Source organism: Cygnus atratus, chromosome 27 (genome assembly GCF_013377495.2).
Source record: "Cygnus atratus isolate AKBS03 ecotype Queensland, Australia chromosome 27, CAtr_DNAZoo_HiC_assembly, whole genome shotgun sequence".
In the NCBI taxonomy this organism is placed as follows: Eukaryota; Metazoa; Chordata; class Aves; order Anseriformes; family Anatidae; genus Cygnus; species Cygnus atratus.
Window position 1 is genome coordinate 2,042,753 of NC_066388.1, and position 20,387 is coordinate 2,063,139.

At 68.7% G+C, this 20,387-nt stretch overlaps 1 protein-coding gene across 4 annotated transcripts; it reads left to right on the forward strand.

Moving 5' to 3' along the window:
• Positions 1 to 1,294: 1,294 nt before the first annotated feature.
• Positions 1,295 to 20,039, forward strand: BMP1 (bone morphogenetic protein 1). 4 transcript variants are annotated; one of them, XM_035562708.1, is made up of 20 exons: positions 1,295 to 1,579; positions 8,809 to 8,922; positions 9,005 to 9,127; positions 9,235 to 9,352; positions 10,109 to 10,287; positions 10,425 to 10,530; positions 10,927 to 11,051; positions 12,406 to 12,521; positions 12,773 to 12,875; positions 13,300 to 13,416; positions 13,497 to 13,642; positions 13,971 to 14,166; positions 14,251 to 14,376; positions 14,464 to 14,624; positions 14,761 to 14,941; positions 18,195 to 18,320; positions 18,431 to 18,558; positions 18,642 to 18,855; positions 18,978 to 19,228; positions 19,502 to 20,039. In XM_035562708.1, the coding sequence occupies exons 1-20, from the start codon at positions 1,441 to 1,443 to the stop codon at positions 19,634 to 19,636; spliced, it is 2,904 nt and encodes a 967-aa protein (XP_035418601.1). In that variant the 5' UTR covers positions 1,295 to 1,440; the 3' UTR covers positions 19,637 to 20,039. The 4 variants fall into 4 exon arrangements, with proteins under 4 accessions (XP_035418601.1, XP_035418602.1, XP_050571699.1 ...); XM_050715742.1 differs by lacking the exon at positions 1,295 to 1,579 and adding an exon at positions 8,196 to 8,274; XM_050715743.1 differs by lacking the exons at positions 1,295 to 1,579; positions 8,809 to 8,922 and having other exon boundaries at positions 9,003 to 9,127; positions 9,261 to 9,352.
• The last annotated feature ends 348 nt before the right edge of the window (positions 20,040 to 20,387 follow it).

The following is a 20,387-nucleotide window of genomic DNA, read 5'->3' on the forward strand; positions in this document are numbered from 1 at the left end:
AGAGCCCCCACGCACCCCCCAGGTGTCCGTGGAGCTCGGGCTCGGCCCGCGGTGGCTCTGGCTGGGTTCGGTGGCCCGTGGGGACCTGGTGGTGATGGGCCCGGCGTGAAATGGCAGGGCTCTGACAGCAGGTGTCACTCACAGACCTCGGCGCACACGCGTGCACATGCGTGCACACACGCCTGCACACGCGTGCACACACGCTTGCACACGCGGCCCCATGGCCCAGCCACGGCTGCCTCTCCCCTGCCTCCCCATTTGGGCACCCCAGGGTGCTCGCCCTGCTCTTTGGTGCTCATTTGTCGTATCTGGGGTGCTCGCCCTGCTCTTAGGGTGCTCACCCGTCATCCCTGGGGTGCTCACCCCAATCTTTGGGTGCTCGTCCACCATCCCTGGGGTGCTCGCCCACTCTTTGAGTGCTCATCCATCACCATCGGGGTGCTCACCCTGCTCTTAGGGTGCTCATCCATCATCCTCGGGGTGCTCGCCCACTCTTTGGGTGCCCATCCATCACCACTGGGGTGCTCGCCCACTCTTCGGGTGCCCATCCATCACCCCTGGGGTGCTCGCCCCACTCTTTGGGTGCTCACAGGCACCTGGGTAGGGTGCACAGGCTGCAGGAGCTGCCCTCCTCCTCCTGCGCTAGCACGGCTTGGGGGGAAGTGGGATGTGGGGTGCAGGATAGGGGGGATATGGGGTGCGGGACCAGGGGTGCAGGGCTGGGGGGCCAGGACTGGGAGATATAGGGCGCAGGGCTGGGGGGTGCAGAGCTGGGATGGGGGCGGGGGGGTGCAAAACCAGGACCAGGGGCTACGGGTTGCAGGAGGGGGAGCAGGAGCGGGTGTTTGGGGGGCAGGAGCAGGGCTGGGGGGTGCAGGGCTGGGGCCAGAGGGTGTGGGATGGGGCTGGGGGGGCACAGGACAGGAGCTGGGGGGCACAGAACTGGGGCTGGGGGGCACAGGACCGGGGCTGGGGAGCGCAGGACCGGGGCTGGGGGGTGCAAGACTGGGGCTGGGGGGCGCAGGACCGGGGCTGGGGGGCGCAGGACCGGGCTGAGGGGCGCAAAACGGCTCCAGGGACCAGGGGCCGGGGGCTGCGGGGGGCAGGAGGGGCGGGCTGCGGGCCGGGTCCCCTCGCAGCCGGCTCAGCCCCGCCGCCCCCCCCCCCCCCCCCGCCGCTGGCCCCGCTCCCAGCCCTGCGCCCGGCGGGGCTGCAGGGGCCGAGCTCCGCTCTTGAACCCGCCCCCGCCAGATCTCATTTCCCTAAAAAAAAAAAAAAAAAAAAAAAAAAGGCGAAAAAAAAAAGAAAAAAAAAAAGAGGGAGCGAAGAAGGGAAGGAAAGAAGGGAAGAGAAGGGAAATTTTTTTTAAAAAAAAAAAAAAAAAAAAGCAAAAAGCAAAGCCGCCCGCCTCTCCCCTGCCCGCCCGCTGCCCGCAGAGCCATGGCCGGGCTGCGGAGCTGCGGGCTGCTCCTCTGCCTGCTCCTGGCCCGGGCCATGCACGTCCCCGACTACTCCTACGTGCTGGAGGAGGAGGAGGAGGACGCCGAGCCCCTGGACTACAAGGACCCCTGCAAAGCCGGTAGGGCAGGGGGATGCGCGCCGGGGCGGCCGGAGGGCGCAGACAAAGGGGAGCGCGCGTGGGTGCCGCGGGAGCGTGGGTGGCACGGGGCGAGCGTGGGGTGGCCGCGGGGGAGCGTGGGTGGCCGTCGGTGGCCGTCGGTGGCCGTGGGTGGCTGTCGGTGGCCGTGGGTGGCAGCGGGCGAGCGTGCGCCCCGCGGCTTGGCGTGGGGAAACTCGGAGCCTTGGGGTTGCGCTCCGAGTGGGGAGCGGAGGGGGGAACCCGCTTGGCACCCCGTTTTCTCCGCCCGTCCCCGGCCGTGCCACCAGCTGTCATCGGCCCCCAGCAGCCCCCAGCCCACCCGAGCCCCAACCCCCCCCCCCCGGTGCCAGCGGGGCGCGGGCCGGATCCAGGCGCGGTGCTGGCGCTCGGGAAGCAGCCACGGGGAGTTTTCGGTCGCGGCCGTGCCGCCGCCGTCCCGGGACACCCGGTTCGGCCCCGGAGGTGTTTGTCCCGGGCCGGCCGCTGTCGGTCCCCCCCCGTGGGGAGTTCGTTACCTCGGTGCTGGCTCAGGGCATTGCTGAGCTGTTATTCATCGCTTGGAAGCGGCCAGAGGCCCCAGGCTGGGCGCCATGGGGAGACGGTCCCCGGCCGCGAGAGCGAGATAAAGGGGGCGAAAGGACAGGACGGGGGGGGGGGAAACTGAGGCACGGGAGGGGACCCCCCCCAGAGCCGAGAGCAGAGGCGAGGGTTTGCATCTGGCGGCTCCGGGCTGCAGGATCACGTTTCTCTTTAATGGCATTGTCTGCGCTGGAAGGCGGCTGTTGCTCCAACTCCGTTTCCATGAGGGCTTTTTTTCGGGCCAAAAATCCTTCCCTTCCTGCCCTCCCGGGCTGAAACAGCTCGGCTTGCAAAACCGTCCGGGCAGAGCCGGCTGGAGCCACCGCTCCGCTCCCACCCGGCACCCAGGGGGGCTTCATCCACCGCCCGACCCGGCCTCCCGGGGGGGCTCCCCGCTCCTCGCCCCGCTCCCGCGCACGCCGAGCCCCCCGACCCTTCCCGCTCGCGCTCTCCCCGCCTTCCCCGCCTGCCTTTACGAGCTCCTTATGTGCCTAATTCGATTACGGTGCCTTTGCCCGGGGGGCCCTAGGGGGGATCGGGCACCGCAGGGGCAGGATTTGGGGAGAATTGGGATGGGCGCCGTGTGCCCCCCTCCCGGCATCCCCGCGGTGTTTTTCCCCTGGGGCTTTGGGCAGCGCCGGAAACAGCTGAGCGCCGAGGCCTTGTCCCGTCAGGGCTGCGGGAAGGGGAAGCACCGGGAGAGGGATTTGGGGTTTTTCTGCACGGCTTACACCAGGGGGATCCTGAGGCCGCTCGTGCCCGCGGCCGCCCCCGGGGCGATGCCGCCCGCTCGGTGCCAGCGGCCGGCCCGTGCCATCGGCGCGGCCGCTTTCTCCCTTCCTCGGGTGCCAAAACGGGACGGCAGGGAACCACAGCCCATGGGGAGGAATTAGCTGTGGCCCTGCTTCCCCAGCCAGCGGGATATCCGGGGTGGGGGGGTCCAATGCAGGGGTCGCATCCTGCCCGTGGTCCCAGCGGGATGCCCGGGGACAGCACCGGCATCGCTCCCGCTGGAGGAGCTGCTCCGGCTGTGTTTGCTGACCCTACAGGAGCACCAACCAAACGCATCCAGCCCTGATGGTCGCGCTTGGCTTCTCCCTGGGGACCCCCCCCCAGCACCCACAGAGGGGGGCAGCTTGGGGGGGACCCGGCTAACCGCAGCCTGCTGCCCCCACTCATTGGGGTGGGGGCTCAGGGGGACACGGACACGGCACCGCCTGCCCGCAGGGTGACAGCAGAGCCCCGGGACGGGGGCATTGCAGTGCTTTTGGGGGGGGGGCACAGCACCGGGGCGGGGGTCTCGAGCCTCCCTTGTGCTTCCCAGCCGTGCCTGGAGCGCTCTGGCTCCGTCCGCCTGGGTTTCACCTAGATTACACTTTCCAGGCGTAGTCAGCGGAGGCTACTGGTTGCAGTCACGCTTGTCAGAGTGCCCAAGAATATTTTCCAGCCGTTATATGTCACTTATTCAGGCCGGCTAAAATCCACCCGCGGAGCCGGGGCCGGCGGGAGGCCTGGGCTTTGGGGCCGGGGGCGGCGCGGAGACCTTGTAAATCTCAGCCCGGTGCCGGGCTCGGCTTTATCCTTGTGCAGTCACCCGTTCGGCGCGGCGGCGGGGGGCCGGGGGTGTGCTGGGGGGGGGTTAGGGGGCTGCAGCCCCCCCTGGGAAAGCCTCCCGCTGGTGGTTCACGTCGCGGGAGCTTCCCAAGCTGGTCCAGGCTGGGGCTGGGGAGCACATGGCTGTAGGGTGGGCGAATCCCCCGTTGGGCACGTGGGGATGGCGAAGGGAGAAGCGCAGGCGGCGGCGAGCTCGGATTCAGCTTGGGAAGGAGTTAAGGGGAGGCTGGGCTCCGTCCCGGAGGCTCTGACACGCTGGAGGTTTCATGCTTTGCGTCCTCCGCGCCGAGCCCCGGAGGAGGCTTTCTCCTCCGCTCGCTGTCACGGAAGAGGAGCAGGAGGAAAATCCTCCCCTGGAGCGATCCGACCGTCCCTCCCGCTCCCGACCTGCCCCCGGACCTTTACGAGCTGTGTTTATTAGAGGCCAGGCTCCTCCAAGCTCGGCACGGCCGCTTGCTCCGTGCTGTGCTGGCCCCGGCAGAGCCCAGCCCCTCGGGAAAGGGGGCTGGTGGCTCGGAGAGGGGTGCTGTGCCCGGGCAGGATGCGCCTTGCCCTTGCTTCTCCCCTTCCGATGGGTGCTGAGCTCAGGGATGATTCAGTGGCAGGGCATCCTGCTGGCCCTGCAGCGTCCCCACCACCCGGGGGGCTGCAGGAGGAGAAGGTCCCCCCCTGGGTGCTGAGCAGCCCCAGCCCCCCCGTGCCTCAGTTTCCCCCCTGGCCGCAGCGGGGCCGTGCTCTGGCCGGGCTCCCGGCGTGGCTGCGAGGCTGAATTCCTGTATTGTGCCTGCTGCGCTCTAGGAAGGTGCTCTGGGAAAGCAAATATTCCTCGCCCCGCCGGCTGCTTGGCCGGGGGCACCGGGAGAGGGGCTGAGCACCACGGCCAGAGGGGAGTAAAGGGCCAGGATCCGTCCCCCTGGGGTCCCTGCAGGGCCACGGGGTGCCGGCGAGCTGCAGGATGAGGCCTCGACCCCAGCCACCGTGGTGCTGCGCTCCCAGCCACGCTGCTGGGGATGCTCAGCACCTCTCCGCCTTTACACCCGTGCGCCCCAGCAGGATGAGACCCCGAGGCGGGGGGGTCCCGGCCGTGTCCGAGCGCGGCACCCGCTCCTCCTGCTGTGGCCCCGGCGTGTTTTGCTGCTCGCTGCGGGTGCAGCTGGGCTGGCGCGAGGCAGCGAGGGGGAGGCGCGAGGAGCATTCCTCACATATTTAACGGCTCCGCCGAGCCAGTGGGATGCTGCCCCGGTGACTCCGAGGCTTTACGACCCCGGCGGCTTGGCCCAGGCCGGGATGCACCTTTTAAACCTCTCTCCTCCATCCTGCCCCGGAGACGCCTCCGTCCGTGGCCGGGACAGCGCGGCTCGCTCCCTGCCCCTTCACCCGCTCCCAATTTGGTCCCTGGCTGGCCCCGGAGCGATGCTCGTGGTCCACAAGGACTTGGAGGCGGTGGGATGGTCGGGCTGAGCCTGCTCCTTGCTCCTGAGCACGGGCTGATGCCCATCACACCAGACCCGTGGCTCTCGGTGCTCCGAGGGGAGCCTGGCCTCGTCGGACCCGCGTTGGGGCGAGGGCTCTTCCAAACCCGGCGGCGCACACCGAGCCTGGTTTGCCCCAGACTGACCTGAAACATGATCCCGTCCTGTTTATCTGCACGCCCTCCCCTGCCAAGGTTTCTCCCGCCGATCTGTTTGCTTTTGCGCGCTCGCCAGGACATCGCGTTCACGCCCCGGGCTCGCGGGGCTCATCCGCAGGTTGGGTTGTGCCTGCGAAAACCTCGGGGCTCGTCCCGAAACCTTGGCGATGCCAGCCCTTCGTCGGAGGGCCCCGTTCCTGGGGGACCCCTTCCTTCTCCCTGCTTTGAATACGAAGGATGCTGAGCGCCTGCATCCCTGGCGAGCCGTGGGGAGGGGACGGGGGACCCTCGGGGACGGCCACGGAGCCGTGCGCACGGCGAGGATCGTGCCTGCAGCATCGGGATGGGGTGCTGCGGGGGCTGGCCCGGGTCCGAACGTCAAACTTTGTTTGTCTTGATCGTCCCTGGGCTTACGTCACCGTTGCAAGAACCCAAAAACGAAAACACAGTGTAAAAAAAAAGTCAAACAACAGGGGCTGAGTTATCTCCCAGCGAGACAGCGCGGGATCCTGCCCCGCCGGGGTGTGCGGGAGGCTGAAATAGGCAGATTTGGGGCATTTTTGGGGTGCTGGCTGTGGCACGGGGGGAACGCCACCTTCTCGGCTTCCCCAGCAATACCATGGGGGGTGTGGGGTGAGTGTGGGGTGGCTGATGGGGACACCGAGGCTCAGGGCTGGGGTAGGGATGCTGGGGACACGGTGGCACCTTGCAGGTGGCTTTGGGGTGCCGGGGAGCTCGGCGGGAGCCTCACTGGCAGGTCCCAAAGGGTTGGGGAGCAGGAGGGACGTGCAGGGCCGGCCCCTTCCCTGCTCCCACCCCCTTCTTCTGCAGCTGCTGGGGACAAGGATGGGGGACATCACGCCCCGAGCGTCCCCATGGCCGGTGCATGGCCTTGGAGCCACCGCCTCTCCGGGTCTCCGTGCTCCCTCTGCGCCGGTGCCATGCTGGCACCGTGTCCGCCCCGCTGGCACCGCCGTGGCTCAGACCTTGCCCCGAATTTTGCAACCTGGGGCGGCCCCTGCAACACTGCCACGGCCTCCCGGGCTGGGGACAGCACTGGGGACACCGGGCTGTCCCCAAACCCTCGGGGACCCGAGCGGCACCGCGCCACAGCGGGGCGAGGGGGCGAGGGCGCAGGGTGCGGGCGCAGGGGGTGCCCCGGTGCCGTGCTGCAGCTCCGATTTCCCCCGCTCCTACGTGAGCTCCGCCGAGCTTTGGCAGCTCCTCGCCGCCCGCGGCGCTGGGCTGGGGCCGGGCTGACTCAGGGACCTCTCCTGCCCCGTCAGCCCCGGCACGGCGCCTTCGCCCCCGCATTTTTTTGGGGGAGCAGCCGCGGAGAGGAACAAGTCGCAGCAGCGGCCCCTCGGAGGGGTTAACTGGGAATTCTGGCACGGGGAGCCCCCTCGGCGGAGGGGCCACTGGGGACGGGGGCGCCTTCGGGACGGCCCCTGGGGAGCGCTGGGCTCGGCCCGGCGGGGAGGAAGCGCCCAAACCCCAAACCAACGTGGACGTTTCTAAAAGCAACGCTTTGGGCTGGCCCTAACGTGGCCTTAAAGGGATCGCGGCCGGGCCACCTCCGCTCCTCCAGCCCGGGGCGGGGACGGGCCCCGAGTGGGAAGCCGCTTTTCCCAGCCGGGAGGGGAATTTCGGGGGATTTTTTTCGGTGGCTGTGGCACGGCCCCAAGCTCTGGCTGGGTCCAGCAAGAAGCCGGGCTGCCTCGCACCGGCTCGGAGAGCAGCCCCACGTCCCCGCGCTCGCCTGCCCGGCTCTCTCACGTATCCCAAATCCCTCACATATGGTTTCTATATCACTTGGCTCTGCCGGCGCTTGCTCCGCCGTAAGCGAGCTTAATTTCCCTTGTCTTTCCATGCGCCTCTTGGCACGGGCTGCTCGTCCCTCGCGCGCCCCGGGGCCTCCCCGCTCCGCCGGCTCGGACACGGCCCCCCCCCGGCCCCGGATCCGCACCGGGGCTCTCCAGGAGATCGGTGTCTGGCAAAGCACCGGGGGGTTCGCCGTGCCACGGCCCTGCTCTGCCCCTGGGCAAGGGGTTCCTTCTGTTGGGATGTGCCTACCGGCTGACCAGGGCTGGGAACAGACCCAAAATATGGCCCTTTCACCCCAAAGCGCTCCGTGCCGTCTCCAGCGAGGGGTTTGGTCCCAGGGTTGGGCAGGGTTGGGGTGTCGGGGCTCATCCTCTCACCTCCCCGTGCTGGTGGCCGTTGCTTCAGACCTCTCCGGGCTCTCCTAATTGTCCCGCCTCGCTTTTGCAATTAGCGGCTCTTTTGGGACCCACTTGTTAATTGCTCGGAGCGTGAACTTGGCACCGCTCCCCACCGGCCCATGAGCCGCTCCAGAACCCGATCCCACCCCCTTTGCTCCCATTCCTCTGCCCGCAACCCCTTCCCCGGGGGGGCTGCCGCGGGCAGGGGGTGCCCGGAGCCACCCGTGTGCCCCCGGTGCGGCACGGAGCCGGCGAGAAGCCCGTCTCCACCCGCATCCAGAGCCTCCGTGCCGGCGCTGGCAGGGCGCGCGGCATGACCTCAGCCAGCCCTCGCGCCCGGGCCGTGGCGTTTCCGCAAAAGCCGGGTCCCCGGGGGCGCGGTGCCGGCCAAGTGCCGATGCCGGGGGCCGCATCCTGCCGCGTTGACTCACGGCGAGGCCGCGGCGCGCGGGAGGGCTTGGAGGGAGCGGGGATGGAGGAAGAGGAGGAGGAGGAAGGGCTGCGTCCTCCAGGCGGTGCTCCCCGAAGCGCCGGCGCGGGCAGAGCTCTGCGCCCGCAGATGCCGGGGAGGCGCTGGAAGGACGCGTGGCCCCAGCAGATGGACGGACAGACGGACGCCTCTCAGGCAGGTCCGCTCCTGCCGGCGCTGGGTGCAGCGGGGGCTCGCCCCGTGCCAGAGCACAGCCGGGCCAGATGGTTTCACCGGGCCGTGGCAGATGCCTTGGAGGTCGTCCCGGCGTCCCGGGGCTGTCGCAGCTCGCCGGGGCTCCCAAAGGCAGCCTGGGGTTGGAGCCGTTCTGCAAGGCAGAAAAAAATAATAATAGAAACCCTAAAAAGTCAGGGCCTGGGCTTTATGGGAACCAGATGTCGGCGTGGGGCTGGCTCCAGCTGCTGGGAGCGCCGGCACCGTGGGGAGCAGGGGAGCCCGGCCGGCACCACGCTTGCTTTGCAGTTAAAGGAGGAGGGAGAGCCAGGAGGGAGGAGGAGGAAGGGCCGGCCTTCCTCACCAGGGGCACGCGGGGAGAGGCTGGGCGCAGGGGAACCCAACCAGGATGGCATTTGGGGCCAAGGCAAGCCGGGCTTCCCAAGCAGAGGGGACGCAGCCTTGGTGAAGAGGGGGCTCCCCCCTCGTGCCCCCCAACCCCGTGTCCCCCCCCCTGCAGCCGCCTTCCTGGGAGACATCGCCCTGGACGAGGAGGACCTGCGGCTCTTCCAGGTGGAGCGGGTGGTGGACCTGGCGCACCGCACCATCACCCGCCTGCCCACCAACTCCTCAGGTACCCCCGCAGCCCCTCGCGGCCCCGTTCCCCGGAGGGGGGGGAGCCGTGCTCACCCCCCCCACCCCCCCCATCCCCGCAGGCAGCCCCCAGGCGCGGAGACGGGGCCGGCAGCGGGCACGGAGCCGCCGCGCCGCCACCTCCCGCCCTGAGCGAGTGTGGCCGGACGGGGTCATCCCCTACGTGATCAGCGGCAACTTCAGCGGTGAGTGCTGGTGCTGGGGTGCCGGGGGGGGGGCCCCGGCGTGCCTCAGTTTCCCCCCCGCTGATGGCTCCCCCCCCCCCCCCCCATCCCTGCCGGCCCTCCCGCAGGCAGCCAGCGAGCCATCTTCCGGCAGGCCATGCGGCACTGGGAGAAGCACACCTGCGTCACCTTCCTGGAGCGCAACGACGAGGACAGCTACATCGTCTTCACCTACCGGCCCTGCGGGTGAGCGGCCGGGGTCCCAGCACCCAATCCTGCACCCGCTCGGGGTCCTCAACCCAAGCCCATCCCCGCGAGCGCCGGCGCTGCGGGGTCCCTTGGGTGGGAACGAGGCGGCACCGGGGCGAGCACCCCGTGCGCATGGTCCTGCAATGCAAAAGGGGACTCGTGCAGCGCTAATTAAGGTGCCCGGCTAATGAGCTCTGTCACCCAGCTGCCCACGCAGCCCTTTGCCTGGGTGGCCGCGGCCCCCTGGAGGCTCCCGGGATGGGGCTGAGGTCCGTGGCGCTGCCCCAGCCAAAGGAAACAGGGGTTTGGAAGAGAGCGGCGTCTTCACGCGGCACGGCCGCAGCCAAGCAGATGGTGCCGAGGAGGAGGCTTCCCCGTGCGGCAGGCTGCGGATTTCGGCCAGGGGTGATGGTTTTCCGCCCCCCCCAGGGCACAACCCCCGAGCCTGGTGTGGTAGATGGGGTTGGATGTGCCGAGATGCTGGGCTGGAGCCCACCGGGAGGCAGCCAGGGCGCCGTGCCGTGCCGTGCCGGTCTCCAAGCAGAGCTGAGGTTTTGAGGCAGCTCTGGAGGGAGCTCCGACGTGGGCAGGAGGAGGCTGAAGCTCCCGCGGAGGCTGCGGGGATGCTTTCCGGATGCTTTCCAGATGCTCCGTGCCCAGCAGGACCAGGGGAAGCTGAGGCACCCACGTCCTTACCCGGGGAGGCACCGGGCTGCGTGGGGCTCACCCAGGGCCCTCCTGTTTCCCCCCCAGGTGCTGCTCCTACGTGGGCCGCAGAGGCGGGGGGCCCCAGGCCATCTCCATTGGCAAAAACTGCGACAAATTCGGCATCGTGGTGCACGAGCTGGGCCACGTCATCGGCTTCTGGCACGAACACACGCGCCCCGACCGGGACGACCACGTCTCCATCGTCCGGGAGAACATCCAGCCAGGTAGGGAGCGGCCTTCCTCCTCCTCCTCCTCCTCCTCCTCCTCCTCCTCCTCCTCCTCCCCCTCTTCCTCCCCAGGGGGGCACGGACAAAGCAGGGGGGGCCCCCTCACCGCGGCCCCGTCCCGCCTGCCCCCGCAGGGCAGGAGTACAACTTCTTGAAGATGGAGCCGGAGGAGGTGGAGTCGCTGGGCGAGACGTACGATTTCGACAGCATCATGCACTACGCCAGGAACACCTTCTCCAGGTGCGTGTGGCCGGGGTTCTTCGCCCCTACGCAGGGCACGGTGGCACCGGGACCCTGTCCCAAGCAACTGGGGATCCCTCCGACCTGTGCCAGCACCTCGCTGCCCCCCTGCACCTCCTCATTTCGCCCCTGCTGCCTGCAGCCCCGCGGTGCCGTCCGGCTAGCACCAGCACGCTCCATCCCATCTGTTAGGCAGCTCCAGCTCCCTTGGGACAGGGACGGTGCCTTCCCCACGGGGCCACATCCTGCGCCCTGCGGTGCACGGCCCCGCTGACTCACCCCCCCACCTCGGCAGGCTTTAATTACCCCGGGCTGTTTTTAGCATCCCTTCCCCGGCGCACGGAGCAGCCCGGTGCTTTCCAGCCGCTGCTCAGCCTCTCCCTGCTCTCTCCCCAGGGGCATTTTCCTCGACACCATCCTGCCCAAGTATGACGTGAACGGGGTCCGGCCCGCCATCGGCCAGCGCACACGGCTGAGCAAAGGAGACATCGCCCAGGCCCGCAAGCTGTACCGCTGCCCCGGTGAGCGCCCCATGGGGCCAGGGTGGGCTTCAGCAGGGTGGGAGCGCATGGGTGAGCGTGCACGGGGCTGTGTCACCTTGGGGGTGGCTCTGCTTTCACCCCAAGCCTCGATGAAGCAAGGCTCGCTGGCAGAAAAATGCTCTCTGGGGTCGTCTTCCCCATCTACAAGGAGCGTGCAAAAATTGTTCTCTGTCCGCGGTGGTTTTGTGGGGTGTGCATAAGCGGGAGGAAAATGCGGGATGCAACGAGACCCAGGGCTCTGCACGTGTGGGCACACCTCTTTCTGCCCGCTCCTCTGAAAGCACCCTCCAAGAAAGGAGCATCCCAAAAGAGCAGAGCATCCCTCGAGAGCAGAGCATCCACCAAGAACAGAACATCCCAAAAGAGCAGCGCATTCCCCGAAATCCAAGCATCCCCCGAGATCAGAGCATCCCCCAAGAGCATCCCCTAAAATCAGAGCATCCCCCGAGGAACAGAGCATCCCCCGAGGAACAGAGCATCCCCAAAATCAGAGCATCCCCCAAAATCAGAGCATCCCTGCTCCCCACATCTCTCGCTGCAGGCTCCCCGCAGGTCCCCCAGCTCCGGGGGCTGCAACATCTGCGAGGAGTTTGGCGCCCTGCTTAATTCCAGCGACTAATTAGCAGCCTGGAAGAGGGACGCCTTTGTGAGAGGCCCCGGCAGCCAGCCCTGCTGCGGGAGCTCCTGCTCGGGGGCTGCAGGAAGAAACGGGGCTGCGAGCGCCTCGCTCCAGCCGAGCAGGAAAAGTGATTAGTTTTTTTTGGGGGAAAAAGAAAATAAAAAGCTAAAAAAGCACCTCCGCAGCCCTGCTTTCCCTTCCCTTTGTTTCCACTGCAAAGCGAGGAGGGGAAAAAAGGCAGCGAGCCCAGGTTTCGAGCCTCTTTTTCTGTACGTTTCACCTTTAATCTCACACCCCCGGTGCCCCCACCCCGAGCCCCGATGTGATGGGGGGGGTCTGGCTTGGCCCCGCGACAGCGCGAGGCGGCCGCGGCACCATGTGGCTTCCAGATGGCAGCGCTGGGCCGGATCCAGCCTCGCAAACCTGCTCCGAGCCCGGGCTGCGAGCTGGGCCCCCGCGGCGTGGCAGGGCGTGGGGGGGCCCCCGGGATGGTTCCCGGGGGGACGTGGTTTGTGCCGGGGTGCCGGGAGCGTCGCCAGCCACCGCCGGGACCTCCTGCGCCCTTCGGGGCTGCGGCGACGTGGCGGTTTTGCAGGGCGGGAATTTGGGTGGCGGAAAGGATGGAGGGGTTGGTCCCATGGGTGCCCGTCACGGTGCTGGGGGGGCTCCCCTGGCCCGAGCTGGGGTCTGATCCCTGCCTCCCCCTTCTCGCAGCCTGCGGGGAGACGCTCCAGGACAGCCAGGGCAACTTCTCCTCGCCCCAGTTCCCCAACGGATACTCTGCCCACATGCACTGCGTCTGGAGGATCTCCGTCACCCCTGGAGAGAAGGTACCGGCATGGCCCCGAGGGCACCCCCAGCCCCCCCCCAGCCTCCCTACCCCGTCTTCTCCCCCCCCCCCAGCTCCCAAATTTGGGGTCCCCCTACCTCGGTGTGCATCCCCAGAAGGATGCTCGCGGGGAGGTCCCGGTGCCACCAGCACCGCCGGCACCCGGAGCTGCCATCCGGCAGCAAGGAGACCCCGCGGGGCACGGGGTGGGGGGCTCACGCCACGCTTTCCTCCCCCCCCCCCCCACCTTAGATCATCCTGAACTTCACCACCCTGGACCTCTACCGAAGCCGGCTGTGCTGGTACGACTACGTGGAGGTGAGAGACGGGTTCTGGAGAAAGGCCACGCTGCGAGGTAACCGGGGCGAGGGGCTCCCCCTGCCCGTACCCCCTGCCCGGCCGCCACGTGCCACTGCCCCCGGGGGGGGGGGAAAGCTGGCCCCGGGGGAGGTTATTGCGGCAAATCGGGGCGTTTGGGCTCCCAGCTCATTAGCATATGCTAATTAAACCAGCGTGGATGATCTGGCTGGCCGGCACACCCTGTCACGCGAGGCAGCGCCCTGCCAGTAGCTGGATGTTCCCAAGCCCCAATGTCAGCGTCCCGCTCCCCCGGGAAACAACCGATTTCCATGAAACGCCCCAAAAAGCATCGGAGAGGGTGGGGAGAAGCAGCTCTTTCCCTTTAGGGGGGGACCATCCCCCCGAAGCAGCCCTGGGCCCCCCGGGTGTGCCGGCGGAGGGCGCGTGGCCGCGGCAGCCCAGCACGCCTTCGTCCCCAGGCAGGTTCTGCGGGAACAAGCTGCCCGAGCCCATCGTCTCCACCGACAGCCGCCTCTGGGTCGAGTTCCGCAGCAGCAGCAACTGGGTGGGCAAAGGCTTTTTCGCCGTCTACGAAGGTACAGGAGGGGGTTTTGGGGTCCCCCGGGGCTGCCGCGGGGCGCGGGAGCTCAGGGGGGCGCTGCGCCTGCCCTTGCAGCCATCTGCGGGGGGGACGTGAAGAAGGACAACGGGCACATCCAGTCCCCCAACTACCCCGACGACTACCGGCCCAGCAAGGTGTGCGTCTGGAAGATCACCGTCTCCGAGGGCTTCCACGTGGGCCTCACCTTCCAGTCCTTCGAGGTGGGTGCGCAAAGTCCCCGGGAAGGGGAAATCCCCCCTGGAAGCGCCTCGCTGCAGTGCGTGGGGCAGCCTCTGAGCTGCCGCGGGGGTGTTCCTGCCCCCGCTGGGTACCCAAATCCCCGTGTGGTCCCTCTGGGTACCCAAATCCTCGCCTGGCCTTGCCGTGCCTCAGTTTCCCCAAGTGGGAGAGACTTTGCTGGCAGCGCGCGGGTTCGGGAACAGGGTGGGAGGAACTTACAGGACATCGGGGGGAGGCAGGGCTTGGGGATGCGGCGGTTGGGGCAGCGTCCCCAAAAACTAACGCCCCGTGCCCCCCCCCCCCCCCAAGATCGAGCGCCACGACAGCTGTGCCTACGACTACCTGGAGATCCGGGACGGCAGCAGCGAGGCCAGCAGCCTCATCGGCCGCTACTGCGGCTACGACAAGCCGGACGACATCAAGAGCACCTCCAACAAGCTCTGGATGAAGTTCGTCTCCGACGGCTCCATCAACAAAGCCGGCTTCGCCGTCAATTTCTTCAAAGGTAGGCGGCGAGCTGGAGGGGGGGGGACCGGGGCGGGGGGGTCGTCAGCCCTGCCCACCCGCTCAGCCCCTGCCCCGTGCCCAGAGGTGGACGAGTGCTCGCGGCCGAACAACGGCGGGTGCGAGCAGCGCTGCGTCAACACCCTGGGCAGCTACAAGTGCGCCTGCGACCCCGGCTACGAGCTGGCCTCCGACAAGCGCCGCTGTGAGGGTGAGTGCCTCCCAGTGCCCCCCCAGCGCCTCCCAGTGCCTCCCAGTACCCGTGCCGGGGATGTGACCCGTGCCTCCCGCCCCGCAGCCGCCTGCGGAGGGTTCCTCACCAAGCTCAACGGCTCCATCACCAGCCCCGGGTGGCCCAAGGAGTACCCCCCCAACAAGAACTGCATCTGGCAGCTGGTGGCCCCCACCCAGTACCGCATCTCCCTGCAGTTCGACTTCTTCGAGACCGAGGGCAATGACGTGAGCGAGCCTTGGGGGGGTCACCCTCCGCCCGCTGCTGCGCCCCCCCCTGCCCCAGCCTGGTGGCCGAGGAGGGTGGGTGGGTGGCACGGCCACGCCGCCAGCCCCGTGCCCCCCCCTCTTCCCCCCTCCATAGGTCTGCAAATACGACTTCGTGGAGGTGCGCAGCGGGCTGACGGCCGACTCCAAGCTGCACGGCAAGTTCTGCGGCGCCGAGAAGCCGGACGTCATCACCTCCCAGTACAACAACATGAGGATCGAGTTCAAGTCCGACAACACCGTCTCCAAGAAGGGCTTCAAAGCCCATTTCTTCTCAGGTAGAGCCCCCTGCGCTCCCCAGCCCAGCCGCGTCCCCCCTTGCGCCCCCTGCATCGCCGCTAACGCCCGCCCGTGGGGTGCAGTCCCCGCTCCATCCGGCCCGGGGAGGTGCTGAGGCTGTGCCCCGCGGGGTGCAATTCCCTGGGGGAGTCCCCGCAGCCTCCAGCTGGCTTGCACGGAGCTCACAACCAGGCTCACAGCATGTTTTGCTGCCCCTCGAGCTTCCCCCCTTTCTTGGGTACCCTCGAGGTCCCGAAAAACCAGAGGGTGCTGGGCTCCAGCTGCAGCAGCAGAGGCCGGGGACAAGCTCAACCTTTTTTTTTGGGGAGCACCAGCGCCCCGGGCCGGGCACTGCACCCCGGGGGCTACGTTGCTGCACGCCCCCGCTACGCTGCACGGCCGCGGGCTTGCTCCGCTTCTGCCGCCCCTGCGCCGCCAGCACCCGGCCGCGCTCCTCTCCCCGGCGCTGGGTGCTCAGCTCCTCTCCCCAGGGTGCTCAGCAGAGCCTTTGTGGCCGGCGTCCCGCTGCCACGGCGTCTCAGGTGTCCTCCTGAAAACCATTACCTGCTTATTCCTGTCTGTTCTGTGTTCCTCTCTCCTCTCCCGGGGCCAACCCGCCTGGAAATAGTGTCCCCAGTGCCAGGTCTTGGGGAGGGAGGGATGGGGACACGGAGCAAACGGCGTCACCAAAGCCTCACCCCCCCGGGCTGGGGGCTTCCGCGGGACCCTCGGGCAAGAGAGGGTCCCCCCGTGGCACGGCACCCTGGATGTCACCACCGAGGGCACCGCCTGGACTGAGCCGTGCGCTCGAGACGGGAGCCTTGCACCTCCTGCTGCTTTTTGGCCCCCGCCGAGGCCGTTTGGAGGGGCAGCGCGGATGCTCGGCCGCAGGAGCTCGGGGCGTCACTGCGGGGGCTGCTCCCCGAGGCAGCCCAGAGAGACCGGCGGGCCGGGGGTCCGGTATCTTTGCTTTATTTTGTAATTAAAACCAAGGCAAGCGAGGTAGCGCAGCCTTCGGGAGCCGCCGCCCTCCAGCAAAGAGAGACCTCGGGAAAGCCCAGCAGCCGAGCGGGACCGCGGGGCAGCCGGGTGAGTCCCCCCTCTCCGCGCTTCGGGCTCCTTCCCTCTCCCGGGGGGTCCCCCCCCGCCTTCACCGACCTCCTGCCGGGACTCGTGGCGCTTCCCCAGGGCTCGTCCCATCCCGTGGAGGCTGCTCCTGTCCCCTACCACAGCCGTGCCACCGAACCCTCCTTCTCCACCTCAGGTCTCGGGCTTTCCCGGCGGCAGGACCGTGCTGCAGGACCCCCCCCGGGGTCGCTCGCAGCTCCTGGGCTCAGCATCCCTGCTGCGGCTCCTTTTTAGCCGCGGAGGGGGTCCCTGCCCTCCTTCCCCGCTGCTCCGGCCACCCCGAGCCCCTCGGGGCCACCCACGGGCAGCGCTCGGCTGGTGCATTACAGAAGCGTTCGCCGGGGGGCTCCGCCGCCGTGGTGCCGGCACCAGGTAGGTCCCCGGCCCCGCCGCGCGCCGAGGCGGGTGGCTTTCGGTGCACGGGTGGCAGCGGCGGGGCAGGTGGAGGTGCAGGCGAGCCGCTGGAATAAAGGACTGCTGAGGACTCCGAGCCAGTGGGCTTCTTCCCTCTGCCGACTCTCTCGCTCTTGTCTCGCCCGCCCAGGCTCCCTCCGTCCTTCCTGCAGGGCAGTGCTGCGCGCGCTCCCCCTTTGCTGGAGCTGCTCTCGTCCCGCCCGGCCCACCAGAAGCCCCTTCCCACCCCCAAAAACGGGTCTATTCCGCCTCGCTTCCTCACCCAGACCTGGGAGACGGCAGGTTCCAGCCTCGTCTCGAGAGGCATCACCGCAGGGCTCGGGGCGCGTGCGCGGCTCCCGACGGGTGGGGGGGCCAGCCTGGGGCAGGACCCCCCCCCGCCTCCGCCACCGGCTCCGGGAGGGATGCGCCCCCCCCCCCCCCAGGCATTGCCGTCACCCCTGAGGAGCTGGGCGAGCTCGGCACGGGGCTCGGGTGGCCGGCACCGGCTTTGCCCCACGGGCGAGGAGGGGGCTATGGCACCCGACCCCCCCCCCCCGGCCAGACCCCAAATCCGGCTGCCGTGGTGCTGGGCAAGCTGTGGGACGGTGAACGAGCCCTCGGGCGGGTGGTGGCCACTCGGAGGTAAGTACGGCCAGCCCGGGGAGCCGCCTTGCCGCAGGTGAACCCAAACCCTCCCCGGCTTCCCACGCACCCCACGAGCAGCGAGGAAGCCGACCAAAGCCCATCCTCCTCCTCCTCCTCCTCCTCCTCCTCCTCCTCCTCCTCCTCCTCCTCCTCCTCCTCCCCGCAGCCCCTGGGTGCACGAGGGGCGCCGGTGCCCCCCCCCCCCGCCTGCCTGCTTGCCCGGCTGGCCGCTCCGCATGCCCCGCCGCGCCCGCCGCGCCCGCGCTCCCCCGTCGCATCCCCCTCCCCGTGTCTCGTTGCAGAGAAGAAGCAGCAGCTGCAGCCCCCGAAATCCCGCCTGCCCGGCCTGAAGTTTCGCCTCCAGAAGCGGCCGCGGGGCCCCTCCTGAGCCGCGCCGTCCTCGCCACCTTTCTCAGGAACGCCGCGGCCCCGGGCACCGTGCGGGAGCACGGCGGGGGCCGAGCCGAGCCCCCCGCCCGTGGGCCGGCCCCGGCAGCCCCTTGCTTGACAGAACTGGTTGTTGGCCTTATTTTTATTATTTTTTTTGGTTTTAAGCCCCCCCCCCCCCCCCCCCCCCACATACCTCCCCGCCGCCCCGTTCCCGTTGTTTTTTCGCCTCCTCCGGTTTGTCGCCGACCAGCTGACCTTGTTTTTTCCCCCGTTTTTATCGTGTCTGTGACATTTCCTGTCGATGAGTAAAGAGGGACTCCCGCGTCCTGGTCTTTCTTGTGCATCTTTGGTTGTCACTGTGTGTTTTTCTGCCTCCCCGTCTGTACCGTAAGCAGGTAATGGTGGTGCCCGTGCGTGAGCCCGGGAGAGGAGGACCCCCCCCTCTCTTACACCCGCTGGAAGGGACGCGGCCGATCTGCTTGCTGCTGCCTTGCTTGGCTGCCCGCAGCCCCCCCCCCCCCCCGGCCGGGCTTGCTGGAGGGCAGCGACATTTCGGGGCTCACCGGTGCTTCGGGCACGGCCACGCGGCACGGGGACCCCCCCTCCCGCAGCCCCCTCCCCCCCCCCCTTTGCCGGGCTGCCCCCCGCGTCGGCCGCCCCGCTCAGCCCGGTGCCTCTCTGCTCTCTCCGCAGACAAGGACGAGTGCTCCAAGAACAACGGCGGCTGCCAGCACGAGTGCCTCAACTCCTTCGGCAGCTACGAGTGCCAGTGCCGCAGCGGCTTCGTGCTGCACGACAACAAGCACGACTGCAAGGAAGGTGGGTCTGTGCCCCCCACCGCCCCCACCCCAGCTCCGTGCGCCCACCCCCCACCCCCCCCCCCTCCCCGGGCACGGCACCGAGGCCCTGAGCCCCCGCTCTCCCCGCAGCCGGCTGCGACCACAAGGTGACGTCCACCTCGGGGACCATCACCAGCCCCAACTGGCCCGATAAGTACCCCAGCAAGAAGGAGTGCACGTGGGCCATCAGCACCACGGCCGGCCACCGGGTCAAGCTGGTAGGACCCACGGGAAGCGGCCGGCACCGCGCGGCACCGGGGCCGTGCCGCGCGCCGCCCCGCTGAGCCGCCCCGTGCCGCAGACCTTCACCGAGCTGGACATCGAGGCGCAGCAGGAGTGCACCTACGACCACCTGGAGATCTACGACGGCAAGGACGCCAAAGCCCCGGTGCTGGGCCGGTTCTGCGGGGCCAAGGAGCCCGAGCCCATCGTCTCCTCGGGCAACAAGATGTTCCTCAAGTTCGTCTCCGACAACTCGGTCCAGAAGAAGGGCTTCGAGGCCACGCACTCCACCGGTACCGGCCACAGGGTTGGGGAAGCGTTCCCGGTTTTGGGGAGCTTTGGGGGGTGGGGGGGTGTGTGTGCCGTGCGGGGCCGGGGGCCCTCCTAACCCCCCCGCTGTTGGCTTCTCCCCAAGTGTGCGGGGGCCAGATGCGTGCCGAGGTGAAGACCAAGGACTTGTATTCGCACGCGCAGTTCGGGGACAACAACTACCCGGGCGGCTCGGACTGCGAGTGGGTGATCATGGCCGAGGAGGGCTACGGCGTGGAGCTCATCTTCCAGACCTTTGAGATCGAGGAGGAAGCCGACTGCGGCTACGACTACATGGAGCTCTTTGACGGCTACGACGGGACGGCCCCGCGCCTCGGCCGCTTCTGCGGGTCCGGGGTGAGCTCGGGGAGTTGGGTGGGAGAAACGTGAGCGACGGGTGGTGCTGAGCCAAGGCAGAGCGGTGCAAACTGGTCCCTGGCCAGCTCAGCTCTGCACCAGCGAGCTCTCTTGGGGGGGCTTTGGGGTTTTAAACAAGTTTCAACCCCCCCGTGCATGGCGCAGCACTGTTGGGGAGGGGTCATTGCAAAGCTTTTGCACCTCCCGGTCACAAATCCCAGCGCATCCCCGGGATGCTCGTGGTGCTGAGCGCTCCTCTCCCCCTCCCGGCAGCCCCCGGAGGAGGTCTACTCGGCCGGAGACTCGGTGATGATCCGCTTCCACTCGGACGACACCATCAACAAGAAGGGTTTCCACCTTCGCTACACCAGCACCAAGTTCCAGGACACGCTGCACACGAGGAAATGAGAGCCGGCGGCCCCGGCCCGGCGCGGGCAGGGCAGGAGGAGGAGGAGGAGGAGGAGGAGGAGGAGGAGGAGGAGGAGAAGGAGGAGGAGGAGAAGGGCAGGGAGGAAGGAAGGGGCAGCGCCGCCACGCACAGACTGCACGGAGGAGCACACAGGCAACCTCAGCACTCAGACACGCGCTCACGGGGCGCCGGGGCTCGGGCGCTCACGGGCACAAGGGCAAGGGGGGGGTCCCCTGTGCCGGTGGCCGTCCCCCGGCGCCGGGCGGCCGAGCGGGAGCCGTTCCCCTCCCTCGCCCCGGCCGCAGCTCTCTGAATGTACAAACCAGTAACCGGGAAGAGCCCGACACGCAGAAGGTGCTGTCTCTCTCTTGTAACGATGAAATAAATACTCTTGTACGTGGACGGGGACAGCCCCAGCCTCTTTGCTCGGGGTGGCTCTGAGCGCAGCCTCGCCCCGACGACAGCGGCGCTCGCAGCGGGGCATCCCCAGTCCTCCCAGTTCTCCCAGCTGGAGTTTCACGGGGTGCTGGCCGCTGGAAGAAGCCGACCCGAGCGCCGTGGCCGGACCCTGCGCTGCGTGGCCATCTGCGGGGGCCATCTGCCGGATCCGGCCGCGGCGGGTGGCGGCGGTGCTGGCAGCTCCACCGCCCAGCCTGGGCGCACCCGGCAGCGCGCCCACGGCCCGGCAAAGCCCCGGCTCCTTCTGCGGGGAGGACGGGGCCGCGCGGAGCCCCCCCCCCCCCGTACCCG

What these genes read in the sequence shown, in the direction of transcription:
- BMP1 (XM_035562708.1), top strand. Translation starts at nt 1,441, where the DNA reads ATGGCCGGGCTGCGGAGCTGCGGGCTGCTCCTCTGCCTGCTCCTGGCC. An exon ending in CAAAGCCCATTTCTTCTCAG is followed by an intron (nt 14,942 to 18,194) that starts GTAGAGCCCCCT and finishes CTCTCTCCGCAG; the next exon opens with ACAAGGACGAGTGCTCCAAG. An exon ending in CGAGGCCACGCACTCCACCG is followed by an intron (nt 18,856 to 18,977) that starts GTACCGGCCACA and finishes CTTCTCCCCAAG; the next exon opens with TGTGCGGGGGCCAGATGCGT.